At 42.8% G+C, this 15370-nt stretch overlaps 1 protein-coding gene across 1 annotated transcript in view; it reads left to right on the top strand.

Annotated features, from left to right (window-relative positions):
• LOC111869780 (protein decapentaplegic) overlaps positions 1 to 12536 on the top strand; it is a 43643-nt gene extending 31107 nt beyond the window's left edge. The window contains exons 2-3 of the mRNA XM_023861538.2: positions 6171 to 6497; positions 10954 to 12536. Of these exons, the coding sequence (XP_023717306.1) occupies positions 6185 to 6497; positions 10954 to 12026 (1386 nt within the window). The 5' untranslated portion in view covers positions 6171 to 6184 and the 3' untranslated portion in view covers positions 12027 to 12536. The remainder of the gene's footprint in view (positions 1 to 6170; positions 6498 to 10953) is intronic.
• The last annotated feature ends 2834 nt before the right edge of the window (positions 12537 to 15370 follow it).

Raw genomic sequence — 15370 nt, forward strand, 5'->3', positions numbered from 1 at the left:
ACCTCGGCACTAGCTGGAAGTGAGTGGTCATCTTCACGCCTAGGCCGTTTTACCCCCTGAGAAAGAGCACCCTGTACCCAATGGATAGGAGGTTGGGTGGACCCAGATTCGGTCTGGACGACGTGAAGAAGAGAAAATTCTTGGCACTATCGCGACCCGAACCCCGATCCGTCGTTCGCAATGCCGACTTCAGTATCTCGGCCCCCTTCGTTGCACAGTATCACGTAATATAACTACTTGCTATTTTCCGCCTCCAAATCCTTTTGAGGTGCTTTGTACACGGCCACTCGTAACATTTTTTGCAGAACCGGATATACTACAAAGGAATACCCCTGAACCTCCCCTGTTGTTCTTTGTGATTAGTGTCTCATGAGTGACGTCATGTGCACAAATCTTTTCCTTAGGCTTTAGTAAGGAGGCGGGTTAATAACCCATAATTATAACAAAGAAAACAGGAAGCCTTATGAAGATTTGTAAGTAGTTTGGTAGATCGTTAACTGACGTTTTGCAGAATCGTTTCTCTGAAACGTCACTACCTTACTATCATTCTACAAAGCGTTGCTTACAGACATCGTAATCTTCATAGGTGACTGTGAAGTTGCAAAAATGTTATGAAATATCTTCGAATTTGGATGGATTTTTCCAGCGATCTAAAGAACGGAGAATGAGATGAGATTTGGAGCTTGGGGATGTTCATAGTCTTTGTAGGTCAATTTGTTCAGTGTGAACAATGTCTTATATATATATATATATATATTTCCCACACTTGCGAAAAATATTTTTAGCCATTTTAATATTATCCTTCCATCTAGTCCGAGTGGCCTCCTCTATATATTGTATTCGACTGAAGTGAAGTTATCCATAGACTTTAATTAAGTAATCACCACATCATACAGATGTATCAGTGAGCGGACGTATACTCCCATCATTCTTAACCTCGGCACCAGATGGAGATGTGTGGTTATGTTCATGCCCCTACCGCTCAACCCTGGAGAAAGAACCCCCAGTACTCATCGGACAGGAGACTGAGTAGGCCTCATAGCCAGTCTTAACGTAAAAAAAAAAACTCCGCGGCTTTAGTCCGCATGCGAACTATACCGACCGCCGCTTGTCGGCTAAGTTAGTACCAACTTTTGCGGATAGAGGGTGTCGCGTGGTCAGCGCAACGGATCCCCACGACCGTTAATCTCGCTTTTCTAGACCGGAGCCGCTATTTCCTTGAAATAGCTCCTCAATTATCACGAGGCTGAGTGGACAACTATGGGGAAAGAATTTATTGCCCTTACTGGGAATCGAATCCCCGGTCGTCCAGCCACTATACTGACTGAACTAACTTCACTCTACTTTCCAAATAAGGCTGTTAATAAATGAATTATCTACCGATTGGAGTAAGAAACCCAATCGCCTTGAAAGCCATCAATAAGATATAAAGAAATTCTCGACTGAGAAACGTATGTTAATGGAGGAGTTGAATGTATGAGTAGCTACAACAAAGTCAGATTATGCAGTGACACTCGCACAGTGTAACATAGCAGTTATACCCTCAGGAAGTAATAAACTGCAGTGGTAATGGAAGAAGACTCTAATTAAAACACCACAGTACATAACATAAGAAGTGTCTGGTATTTCGCAGGTGTTTCTATTGCGTAAATTACATTTGCATGAGTAAGAGCAATAGAGTTCCATCCTATCTAAATAAACTTCTTTAAGGATAGTCATTCTTGAGGATGTAACATACGCTTTTAATGAAATTACGTGTTTTCTGGGAACCCAAGTATTATCCTGTTCAAAGGGGCATGTGGCTGCTCCGTATCATATATATTTTCACATATCAGGGGTCTGAGTGACTCATAAGACGGGGTTTTGCATTGGTGATCGAAATTTGTTGGACCTCTATACAACTGGTTACAATTCACATATTAGTATCCAACATGCTGTCATCTTCCGACTGGACATTCCACGGGAACTATTCTCATTTCCAACTAAACTATCAACCATTCGCGTCACATGGCATTTTTTTTTGTCTTCTCGTTACATAGCCTCGGGTCGGACCACAGCACAGAAAACCACAGTTGTCTAGCAAATTATACATGCGAACCACATACAAAAACTTTTGCGACACCATTTCCATTGTTGCGTGTGTGTATTGCGGACATTGCCTGGAAATGGGTCTACTCTATTGTTGGCTGCGTATTTGTTGCGTGCTTGATTACCGAGTCGCTTCCTAGCGACGGGTCTACATATCACAATACATACACAGACATCCAAAATTCCGTTAAACAGAAACATCCTCTCATCCTCTCGTATTAACGGGAATATTAAGATATAAATCACTCCGTCCAATGTGACGGAGTTTTAAACCTGGCTGTCTCTTTGTGGAGTTAAGTTGTGTACGAGTATCGAACGTTCAAGATCTCGAAATTACTCAGTTTTTGGACTTTGTCCATCATCTGGCACTCTAAAATATTAGAGAACACAATGTTTCTGAAACTGGGCGTCTTTTCCGTCCTGTGGTGAGAGGGAGTGGAGACATCTACTCTGTTGGGTCCGTTAGAAAGAGCTAACCTCAAACACTGGACGATCCAATTTCCGAAACTTTGGGTTCTCTAATTTTTTTACAATATCAGACGATGGACGAAGTAAAAAATCCCAGTAATTATGGGCGTTATACACCATCGTCAACCACCTCTGTGGTCTAGTGGTTAGGATTCCTGCTTACAGATCCAAAGGTCCGGGTTAGATTCCCGGCACTACCAGATTTTTCTGAGAAGTGGGTCTGGAACGGTGTCCACTCAGCCTCGTGATGATAATTGAAGAGCTACTTGAAGGAAATAGCGTCTCCGGTCTAGAAAACCGAAATTAACGGCAGTGGGGATTCGTTGCGCTGACCATGCGACACCCTCTACCCGCAAAAGTTGGCAATAAACTTCGCTGACAAGCGGCGGTCGCTCGGTCGGTATATTTCGCTTGTGGACTAAAGTCATGGAGTTAGTTTTTTTTTTGTTATACACCATCGTTAGAACCCTTTATAATCTACATGTAGAGCAGGTCTGGAACCAGGAGGCTGGGTGGGGAAGTGCCCCCGATACCTTTGTCGCCCAGCCAGTAGCGTAGTTGATTGAGGCACTATGTTACAGGCCGGAAGGTCTCGGGTTCGAGTCCCGATGACGTGGATTATATTTCACAATTTGTACTCTACATAAAATATTATCAGAATGATCAACTCTAGGCAAATGTCAAGATGGCGACTATTTTCAAACAATTCCCAATCCAATATTCATCGATTACTACAACATTCGGTTCCTGACACTGAAGACGCCGAAATTTGGCGCACAACAGACGCTTACATGCGTGGCTACTATGCCACATTTGGGTTTGTTTGGTCGAATCGTCTACATAGCACAAATCTGTTTCTCTGATAGACTATACAATCATTAGGAAACGGTGGAGCCAAGACTGTAGAATGCATCTACAACAACAGAAGCGGTTATTCACATCATCTAGCCATGTTGTTTACATAATTAATTCATGCCAATGTTCCATAATATTCGGGCCGTCATTCAGGAGATTCTTAAGTATAAGAAGTTCTTCTCATCCACGCATTCAAGTCTCCAATGCGTTATGTTTTGGATGCAGGGCACGTACACAATCTTGAAGCAACAAACAAGTAATTCCTCTTTTTGTATTCATTTCTCACTCGAAATAAATTAAAAGAATCGTGACGTAAGAAAATTTATCTTACAAATGACGCCATTTCCAAGCACTGTTGAATTTCTTATATTAATACAGGTGTCCATGTCTAAGTCCCACCATTTCAGTTAATAAATTATGAATACTTCTAGCTGTAGACATAATAAAACAAAAGAAATATCTTCATAAGATAAAGACTGATTTTATAAAGCGAACCAGCTACGGTAGTTCTGGGGTTCTGTACGTTGGAATTTTAAAGGTGTACAATCCAAAAGACAGGGAATCCTTGTCACTTGCTTAATTTTACGCCAGAAGACGATCAATTCAGATGTCACAGAAAATGTACGGTCTGTAGAGTCAAGCAACAACAAACTCCGTGCCCTGTAGTCCGCAAGCGAACTATACCTACCCAGCGACCACCGCTTGTCTGCAAAGTTAGTGCCAGCATTAGCGGATAGAGGGTGCCGCGTGGTCAGCGCAACGAATCCCCACGGCCCTTAATTTCGGTTTTCTAGACCGGAGCCGCTATTTTCTTGAAATAGCTCCTCAATTATCCTCACGAGGCTGAGTGGGCTCCGTTCCAGACCCACTACTTCTCAGAAAATCAGGTAGCGCCGGGAATCGAACCCGGACCTCTGGATCTGTAGCCAGGAACTCTGATCACTAGACCACAGAGGCGGTCAGTCGACCATGATATATTTATCGTAATGTTCATTGTACGTATCGGATATTTAACGAAGCTTTTTCAGTATCGAGCATATGTAATGTCGGATAAGACGGTGGTAGGTTAATTGGAAATACAATGAAGCTCTCGAGGCTCAATTCGAGTTACTACCCAGGCGTTTTCACGAAGGGACTAAGGAAAACCACGATCTTAGTTAATATAGGCGGTCTCCCTATCGAGATTCAAACCGAAATCGTCCCCGAAAAGAAGTATACAGCTTACGTATAGACCAATGTTCGGTGTATTAATGTACTGTCACGTATCCTGGGTTTGCGTGACTAATAAGACGGGGCTTGTATTGGTGATCGAATGTACTGGACCTTTATACAACTGATCACAACAGTTCGCAAATCACTATCGGACACACTGTCATCTTCTTTGGCTGGACACTCCACTGGAACTCTTCTGAATTCCGACTGAACTGTCAATTATTATTGGCTTTTTGTTATATAGCCTCGAGTCGGACGTTAGCACATAAATATATCCGTTGCCTAGCGATTGACGTTCTTCTGTTGTTTGGCACGTAACTTCGGGAATGTTTAACGAGCCGTTGCCTAGCAATGGGGATATGCGTCACAGTATATATATATATACATATAGGTGTGTGTGTTTCCTAGTCGATGTAATATATCGGTCTTTGAGGGGCTGAGGACAACCGTGGAAAACTAGCCAAAACAGCTGGTATCCCGGCCAGGAACCGAAGAACGCACTTCTCGAATACAGGTCCAGAGCGTTACCGCTAGAAAACCTGCCCGGCATTTAACTGCAGCTCTGTATAACGGGAACCTGAGAACTTGCGCTCTAAAAAGTGAATCTGCCTTTCAGTGAAGAAAACTCGAGAGAAACAAAGGCTGTAAGATTGGGATTCTTTCACGTAAACAATGACCTAGTTTTTATACACCCTGTGAGATGCCGGCCACGGATTTGGAGAATGTTTTTCCGGAGGTATTAAATGACCTATTCTGCTGGCTGAAGGGCAATAAGGGGGAATCCCAGGACGTGTCAGAGGTCGCAGAGCCATTGAGACTGCGTGCCTCCATCCAGCAGTTCTCATGGCGAACAGTGCCTCGCGGTCTGCCAAGTCCTCGCTGTACACCTGTTCCAACCCTCGCTAGCCCAACCTGTTCGCCCTCATTCCTTCGCTCCAAGCTGCATTCACATCCGAACGAGCATATGTATGTAGCATATTGGTGGGAAAGCCAGAAGAAAAGAGAACACTGGGAAGACCAAGGAAAGGTCATGGTAACAGAAACCTCGCTTAGTAACGGGTATATATACGGTCACTAACACAGTGTAGCGTGGTAGAACTAAAAATGACTAATGGATTTGAAGCCGGTCACGGTAGCTGAACTGTCTAAGTCATGTATTGTCTTCGCTCGCTCGGAAGCCGGGATCGTGGGTTCGAATCCCACATAAGGCATGGGTGTTTGGTGTGTGTATGTGTTTAATCTGTGTTTGGGTAGAGCCTTGCGACGAGCTGATCACCCGTCCAAGGAGTCTTAGCGTCTGTAAAATGATCATAAAACTGAGAAATGAGCTCTATGCTCCAAAATGGGAGCGAGAGGAGAGACAGACAAAAATAGATTTGAAAAATGTGGAAGAGGTCTAATTTGAAGTACTGCCATTTGCCTAGGAGACTTTTGAAACCCCGGGAAAACCATCAGTGTCCTTACTGGGATAAGAACCGAACACCTCCGGAATACAAGGAGGAAGGCTTATGACTTTAGCTTAATTACTGTCTCTCCATTTGTTACAGGAGTGTGAGCGACAATGCGCGGGTTGCTGATGGTTCTACCCGTGCTGCTCGCGACCCTTCACCAGCCAGCGTGTTCCTCCTTCAGCTCCAAGTCTGCCAATACCAACAGCCTTAAGGAGAATTCCGAAGTCCTGGCGAACGTGGAGGCCAGTCTACTGTCAATGTTCGGGTTCAAAAAAAGGCCGCGTCCCGCTAAGGTGGTTGTGCCCGAAGCCATGTTGGAATTGTACCGAAAGCAGACCGGGTTCGAAGTGGATACCACGGCACTGCCCCTACCTGGCAGACACACTCGCACTGCCAACACGGTGCGGAGTTTTCCTCACGTCGGTAAGTATAACGATGTTCAAATCACCTCTGTAATTATAATGCGGCCTACATAACAAACCGACCCAAACCAATCCAGTTTCCATCCTGAAGATTTATATTTTTTGGGACAGAGCCCAGTGTAGTCCGTTGAAATTCAAACGACATTTAGGAGGAACATGTCTCCCCCATCTTCAGGGTCGAAGAATAAGCCAAGCATTTAACCAACGTAAAAGTAGATGGCAAGCAGAGTCACTCTGGAGGCGATACGTCTCTCCGAAACGTCGGTTGATTTTTAACATACTAAAAGGCATTATATCCCAGAAGATCCATTGTTCTTCCAGTATTGCCGTGCTAGAGCTTAGGCAGTTCGACTCTGGTTCCTCACCGCAAGGTCCAGGTGAAACCCGAATGACTTCAGATTCATGGCGGTTTTAAGTGGTACTGGAGTAGCCAAATCCTTCTTCTCTAATCACCATTCCACCATCGCTCCATGATGACCTACAGCACCTTGAGGCGAGTAGAAGAACCCTGATCACGCAGTGCGTTATTATGCATCTAAAACAACTCAGAAAATGTCACCATCAAGTAGCGACTTTTAAGATTTGAGGTCCACAAAGCTGTGGTTATGAAGAGTTACATTTTCTGAGATACAACGTCGTTTATTACGTTGAAAGTCAACCGACGTTTAGGAAGAACATGTCTCGATCTTTAGGGTTCTAGGATAAGTCAGGCAAGAAATCAGCATGATGCAGCAGTCACAAAGCGGCTAAACAATGCCTATACATAAATTTTCGGTGCAGTGTGTTTCAGAACGTCAGATTGTCCGTCTGTTTAATAACTATTTTCAAAATAATTTTTATATAAAATATCACTCCAAACTTCATCTCATCTCGCTACCTTCTGCACGTTTCATAGGAAACGTATCATTTGATAAAAACGAGAAAATACATGTAAGATTTGAGGTACTTACGACCCTGAAAATGAATGTGCTGTCTTCTGAGATGTGACACCGGGTAATCTCATATATATATATATATATATATACACACATCCCATTGCTTCGGGCTGGCTTATTGTCTTCATTTTCATGGTAGGGCATTTTTTAGCCTGGCGCCTTCTGGAATGTGACATCGTAGAATTTTGTAGATATTTAGGAATATTTTGAAAAAAAAAACATACAACCTCCGTCTTCGAGGCAGAAGATTCTTTAAGAAGCCTACCTTCTGAAATGTGAGACCGTGTAGTCTGGTAAATATTTACCAATATTTCCGGGAATCATAAAGATGGAGGTAACGGGCCTTCTGAAACTCTAGTAAATATTTACAAAATTAACCTTGAAGACTGAGGCAGTAAATTACTCCGAAATGTTTGTAAACATCTACCAGATTATACGGCGTCACATCTGAGAAGCGACTGCTTTTAATAAAATGTTTAGATAAATCTTCAAGCAAAATTAAACCACATGGCATACACCAGGTGTCCCGTGTGTTTTGCGCGAAGAAAGTATAGAATTTCAGTATTATGTACCTTCATGGGATGTGACGTGAAGGTTCATATTCTAGTCTTCTGAATTATGGCATCGTGCACACGGCGCATAACGTCTACATGATATCACTCACTCATGGAGCTGAGCCCTTCTGGAGAATCTGCCAATTGTGCAGCGACTCAAGAATTTCCCAGCATTTTACGGAACCCGAAGATTCATTACCGTGTTCACAAGAGCCCTCCACTGGTCTCTATCCTGAGCCAGATCGATCCAATCCATACCATCCCATCCTATCTGTCTAAGATCCATTTTAATACTGTCCACCCACCTACGTCTTGGTCTTCCTAGTGGCCTTATTCCTTCCGGCTTTCCTACCAATATCCTATATGCATTCCTCCTCTCCCCATTCGTGCTACATGCCCTGTCAACCTCATCCTCCTCAACTTGATCATTCTAATTATACTTGGAGAAGAGTACAAGTTATGAAGCTCCTCACTATGCAGTTTTCTCCAACTTCCTGTCACTTCATCCCTCTTCGGTCCAAATATTCTCCTCAGCACACTGTTCTACATGGTATCAACACAGATGGAAACAATAGAGAGCATGCCTCCCTTGTGTAAGGCAACTTCATTAAGGCATGACACGCTTAACAGTTCTACTAGCAAATTCTGTAAAAAAATGAAAAAAAAAATGGAAAATCATCACGGCCGGGCGAAGCGATCTTATACAGTTTTACCCCAATTTAGGCGTAGCATATCACAATGGCTTGTTTAAATAGTAGACAGAAGGTCCTGTCTGACCGTGCTTTGTGTATTGGTGTGTGTATGTGTGAGAGAGAGATTTCCAAACAGGTAAACGAGTATTTGAGAGGGCGAGGCACTGTTTAACTGTCAAAACTTCACGGATACGTAAGTCGTATTGTTAAACTTATACTGCACAAAGGCATTTAAGGTAAGCCTCCGTTATATTTTTTAGCAGAACAAAAAAAATATCTCAAAATATCGGATTACATTATTACCACAACAAAGGTAATTTAAGGACCTAACAGTTTGCGAATCCTCTTACCGCTGACATCACGATGGAGGGTTTATCAGTAAGGACTGTCCAAATATTTCCACCGTTCCCCATCTTCAGATGGAACTATAGAGAAAGCCGACCCTTCGCTATAAACACGCTCTCGTTTACAGGGTCATCGAAAAAGTATGCTAGGATTTTGAACATCTATTATTCAAAAAACTGTTAAACATGAAAAATGATTCAAGTTTAAAAATACGGCGAAGGAACATAAGTTTTGGATATGCTGAATGATGGTGTGTAGCGAGCGACGTTGAGATGCTTTCGTCTGTTGACCAATCGATACAATTTCAATGAGAGGTTCCTTAAACCCTGGAGTAGGAGGGGCGGACCAATCTTCTGGCCTCCTTGAAGCCCAGATATTACTCCGATAGACTTTTTTGTGGGGATAGATCAAGAACATTGAGTGTGGTGATAAGATTCCGTTCCTCCGTTGCCTTTAGTCTACAAGCGAACTATACCGACCGAGCGACCGCCGCTGTCGGCAAAGTTAGTGCTAAATTTTGCGGATAGAGGGTGTCACGTGGTCAGCGTAACGGATCCCCACGGCCGTTAATCTCGGTTTTCTAGACCGGATGTTGATAAAATTAGGGACATTATATTTGAGCATCCTACTGCATTGAGTTCTCACTTACAGTCCATTTCCGTCTATAACGCAACAATTAACAACAATGCTACATGTTCCGCTCTCGCAAGGGACACTTGATACGCACAATCAAGAAAACAACACACGAACCAAAATAAATACAGCCGCATTTCAAACGACACGAAGAAGAAAACACCAATGACGTAACGAAAAAAGGGCATTAGATTAGTGCGCAGTGCACTGGATTACTTATAAAACTGTTGCCTCAATATGGCCTTATATGGCCGAAAAATGTAGCATTGTACATAATGCATATATCTAATATTTTAATGATTTTAATAATATTTTATACACATAACCACGACTGTATGGATTAAGTGTGGATCAGTGTTAATAGACTGTAAATAAGATTTGGGATCTCCGGCGTGTACGGGATAAGATAACAGCAGCCATTGGAATGGTAACTCCAGATATGATTCGGCGGACTTGGCACAAGTTCGAACACAAATGGAGCACATATCGAAACATACTAAATTAAGACAAAATCTTCAGATATTTCTTATCAATTTAAAGCTAAAATCATGCCGATATGTTTAACAGTTTTCGAGTGATAGTTTTCTTTATAACCCCGGCACTCTTTCTCGATGGCCCTGTAACTGGCTTTACACTGATAGCACTTTCTACATGAATGTTAACAACTAATTCCGCAAGATTATTTTTAAGAACTTAACAATCGTTCGACTTTTCAAGATATTCCTTCATTTTACTAAATCGGAAAATTCGTTGCGATATCCATTTATGCTCGCCACTCGTCCCTGGTTCCTGCCCACAGTTCACACTTCTCCGTGGTTTTAGTCCGCAAGTGAACTATACCGACCGAGCGACTGCCGCTTTTCGGAGAAGTTAATGCCAACTTTAGTGAACAGAGGGTGTCGCCTCGTCATTGCAACGAAACTCCACGGCTGTTAATTTCGGTTTTCTAGACCTGAGCCGCTATTTTTCCATTCAAGTAGCTCCTCAATTTACCTCACGAGGCTGAATTGACGCAATTCCAGGAATGGAACCTGGGACCTGTGTATCTGCAGCCAGGAACTCTTACCTCTAGACCACAGAGGCGGACATTTACCCTTCATCTACGTCTATGAATACCTTATGGTTCCATACCTCTGGTTTTCCGATACAATTCTGTAGAAATTTATCATCTATCCCATGCGTGCTGCATGTCGCACCCATATCAACTTCCATTTTGTGTTCACATTAATAATCAAGCACCCATTATAAAGCATTAATGGGCAATTTGTAACACTAATCCTACACTTTTCTCATTGCAGAGAGCAGCGCAGATGCACGTTTTCCGAGCCAACAGAAATTCCGTCTTGCTTTCGACATAAAAAACATCCCCAAAGGAGAAAAACTGAAGGCAGCAGAATTGCAGATAAATCGTCAACCAGTGATTCCAGAGGCTGGCAAGGAGACACGGCGTAGTAATGCAGTGAGTAATGTGGAAAACAGGGTCTCGGAAAGTGATGACCAAATGAATGTACTGAAGGTGCATGCAGAAACAAAAGAGGCTACAGACAGTGTGACAGCCAACTTCGCTGCAAGAGCTCAACACAGTGATCGGGCGAGTTCGATAAGGAAACAAAGGAAGGGTCTATCACGGCGTTACCTCTTCTGGCTTCTAGTACACGACATTGTGAAGCCAGGAATCCACGGACGTCGAGAGCCTATAATCCGCCTCATCGACTCGAAAGTTATAGACATTCGAGACGACAACCCTGTAATCTTAGACGTTGTTCCAGCTGTCGAACGCTGGATTGAAACTCCAAACGAGAATCATGGACTGCTTATCGAAGTGATGCCTGTAGACAATAACATTAATATGTCAAAGAGTGAAAATCACTTGCGATTGCGTCGAGAAATAAATGAAGACGACAGAGAGTGGTTGCCGAAACAGCCAATCCTGTTCACATATACAGATGACGGTAAGAACAGACCGAGATATGGGGAAGAGATAGTGAGTAGGTCCAAACGCGCTTCACAGTCATCTAAACGCGCTGCACAATCCAGGAAACGGAAGGAAGGCCGTGAGAATTGTCGCAGGTACCCTCTTTACGTGGACTTTCAAGACGTTGGATGGAATGATTGGATCGTAGCTCCACCGGGCTATGACGCTTTCTATTGTCATGGTGATTGTCCTTTCCCATTGGCAGATCATCTCAATTCGACGAATCACGCAATTGTGCAGACCCTGGTGAATTCTGTGAACCCCAGTGCGGTGCCGAAAGCATGTTGTGTCCCCACTTCTCTGACATCAATTTCAATGTTGTATCTGGATGAAGAAAGTAAGGTAGTGCTCAAAAACTATCAAGACATGGCTGTACTTGGGTGTGGTTGCCGGTAAATGTATCAGACTTCCATAAACTATTCTTTCCACATCACCAAGTTTGGATGTACGAGTGAATAAAGTACGGATTGAGTCCTGTTCTTAGCGGGCTTGAGATCACTTCATCCACTTTAACATAGAACACACAGACACGTAACAATAATAAATTGTCGGTTTCTTGAGCGAGTGAATGTTTTTGAGTGCTGAATGTGAGGAGTGAGTGCGGTGATGTTGGGTGTGGTTGCAGCAGTGTCCAGCGCCGAATAATTTAAGAGCCTGCCATGTTGAAACGATACACTACGGGTTTTCTGTTCCCTGGCGAGGTCCAGGCGTTCCTGTGGTTGTTCTTTATACAAGTACCGTAACTGGTCATCATTCTGTTCTATTGGTGCGAGCTGATGGGATCCGTTTGCAGATTTCATCTCGCTGACACTAAACAGTTCAAACATGGCCAAACATACAAATATATTATGGACAAAATTTCTGAAACATAATACAATATACTTATATAAAAAAATCCGTGGTTTTAGTCCACAAGCGAACTATACCGACTGAGCGACCGCCGCTTGTAGGCGAGGTGAGTGCCAAACGGATAGAGAGTGTCGCGTGGTCAGCGCAACGGATCCCCACGGCCGTTAATCTAGGTGTTCTAGACCGGAGTCGCTATTTCCTTGAAAGAGCTCCTCAATTATCCTCACGAGGCTGAGTGGACCCCGTTACAGGCCCACTGCTTCTCAGAAAATCTGGTAGCGCCGGGAATCGAACCCGGAACCTCTGGATCTGTAGCCAGGAACCCTGACCACTAGACGAAAGAAGGGGTCGGCAATATACTTATAGAATTTCATAAATAAATTCTAAGCATTAATTGCACCGATATCACGACAACAGCAATTAGAGTGCATCTAAGATATTTGTGCGAAACAGAAGAACAGACAACACAAAAATTATATGCCGGGTTCGAGTTCCAGCAGGCGCAGAAACCTCCCACTTCGGTATCTTGTCCAGATTGGGTCTGGGACCACCGAGTAGACAATGCAGTGCCAAGGTTACACTGCGAGGTGCAATTACTCTGTATCCCACGGGTCTTCATGGTACGTGCTCAACTAATTCACTGCATAGTGCTTCATTATGCTCAGGGAATGTTACCTCACTGGAATCCCAAACAGACTGGAATATATAAAGGTATACCAATACAGTGTCTCCATTCGCCTAAGTTTTTTTTTTTTTACTGCTCGGATACCGTAAAAATTTAAGCTGTCCCGTGCTCAACTTAATTAAGCACTACGCCATGAAGACGTATGAGGGAGTGGATGTATCCATCCACGTTTTCTTGACGTCGGGACTAGCTGGACATGAGTGGTCAACTTCAGACCCCGACCGCTTTACCCCAGGTACCCGTTGGATAGGAGGATGCGTGGGCCCCAAAACCGGCCTGGACGACAGTGAAAAGTGAAAATTCTTGCCCCTAACAGGGACTAGAACTCGGACCATTTGCTCGTCCAGCTCGTAGACAGTCGCTATACCGACTGAGCTATAAAACGCCTAATTGTACTGAATCTTAAAATCTGAGTTTAGCTCACAATTTATGTAACCGAACACATATGTGGACTGGAACGCAGCTCCTTTTAACAGAGAAGCTGCACTTCACTACGTTTCAGAACTGTTCTTGAGCCCCAGCCAATAACAGCCACGATGGAGAATCATTTCTCGATTTACCTGGTAAATGCGTTTTCGAAAATTATAACCTAAATTAAAAACGATAATGGGTAATGAGGCTGAGTGCACTGGCCATCAACCCAGAGGGTTATATTGAGTTCCAGCCTTTACTGTGACATCCACAGCCTGTCCAATGTTAAAGGATTTCCACTGGGTTTGCCGTCGCCATCTTATTACAAAACAGTGCCGTTTCATCAAAGTGGCCCAAGATGGCCTTGTGATCTCTGCGCGCAACTATATTCGCGCAGCTTCTATTGCCTTCAAAGCAACGCAGTCGTCCGCCATTTGCCTGTAACTGATCGTGTACTCTCATTAAAGTCAGAATTGAAACTATGTAAATTGAGAAGTGATATTTGTATTCTTTAATTGCGTTAAATCGAAACTGTGTTTATGGTACACAAGTAACCGTGAAAAAAAGAAAACAGCCTTATTATTCTGTAACAAGATTTCAAAAGCTGGATCAAAGCATGTAAACACATCTCCATTTCATTTTCACTTAATGATTTATATTCTGACCGCTAGAAAGAGAAACTATTCCTATCAGATCGATTTGGACCAATACCAAGAGTAAAAATAACAACCTGAATAATTACTTTGTTTACAACGCACAGAAAAAGAAATAAAACGAGCATGTATCAGATTTATTTCTTTTCGGCGTGATATTGGGAAATATGCGTTGGCGTAAAGAGAACAAAAACAAGATTGGAACTTAGTATGCGGAACACGTGGGGCTCTGTTCCACTGCTAGAACACGGGGACGTTACCTGTGTGAAAGTAAGTGTAATCTTTGTTGTTCGTCCTCTTTTCATGACATTATGCAAACAATATTTTGGGGGGTTATTTGGAAAGATCATGTTGTTCCTAGATAACATCAATTACACAACTGAATTTTAAGTCTTTGTTATGTATGATGGAATTAGGCCGCGCCATAGCTCAAGCGGTTAGTCGCTGGTTTCCCATCGCGGCGGGTTCGATCCCGGGTCTGGTCAAGTGGGATTTGTGGTGGACAAAGTAGTGCTGGGGAAGGTTTTCTCAGAGTACTTCGGTTTCCCTGTCAATCTTCATTCCACCAATTGTTCCACAATCACCATCACCTATCATCTGGGGCTGGTACAATAGGCCAGAAGTGGCCGTAGTACAAGGGACTTAGTCACACCCCACTAGAACTAAAAATGATGGAATTATATTCGATCCGAATAAAACGAGTACTATATTGATGTTAATCACACACGTACAGCAGTTGAGCCAAGTTTTCTCACATTACTAAATAAAATAATGCGCCAGAAACTTTATATATAAATGTGAATAAACCAGTAATTACGCATAATACTCGGTAATTATACATAATTAGCAATAACAATGATAAATGTTATCAATCTTATAATGATAATCACTTTTACAGGCATTTGTGAATACTCCTTTTTATTTGAAATTACGAACGTCAGTTAGCAAATGTAATAAAAAAACTATATTTCCCTTCGTGTTGCCCATCTGTATTGTCCTTCGAAATGCAGAGGTTAGTAGCCCTGCTTTATTAAAGTAGAAATGGCGAATCACATGAAATGTGACACATCATAAAAGTTATTTATTAAATTTACCAATAAACGTTGGTAACTATTAATAATTACAGATGAGAGTGATTATTT

Source organism: Cryptotermes secundus, unplaced genomic scaffold (genome assembly GCF_002891405.2).
Source record: "Cryptotermes secundus unplaced genomic scaffold, Csec_1.0 scaffold93, whole genome shotgun sequence".
NCBI lineage: Eukaryota > Metazoa > Arthropoda > Insecta > Blattodea > Kalotermitidae > Cryptotermes > Cryptotermes secundus.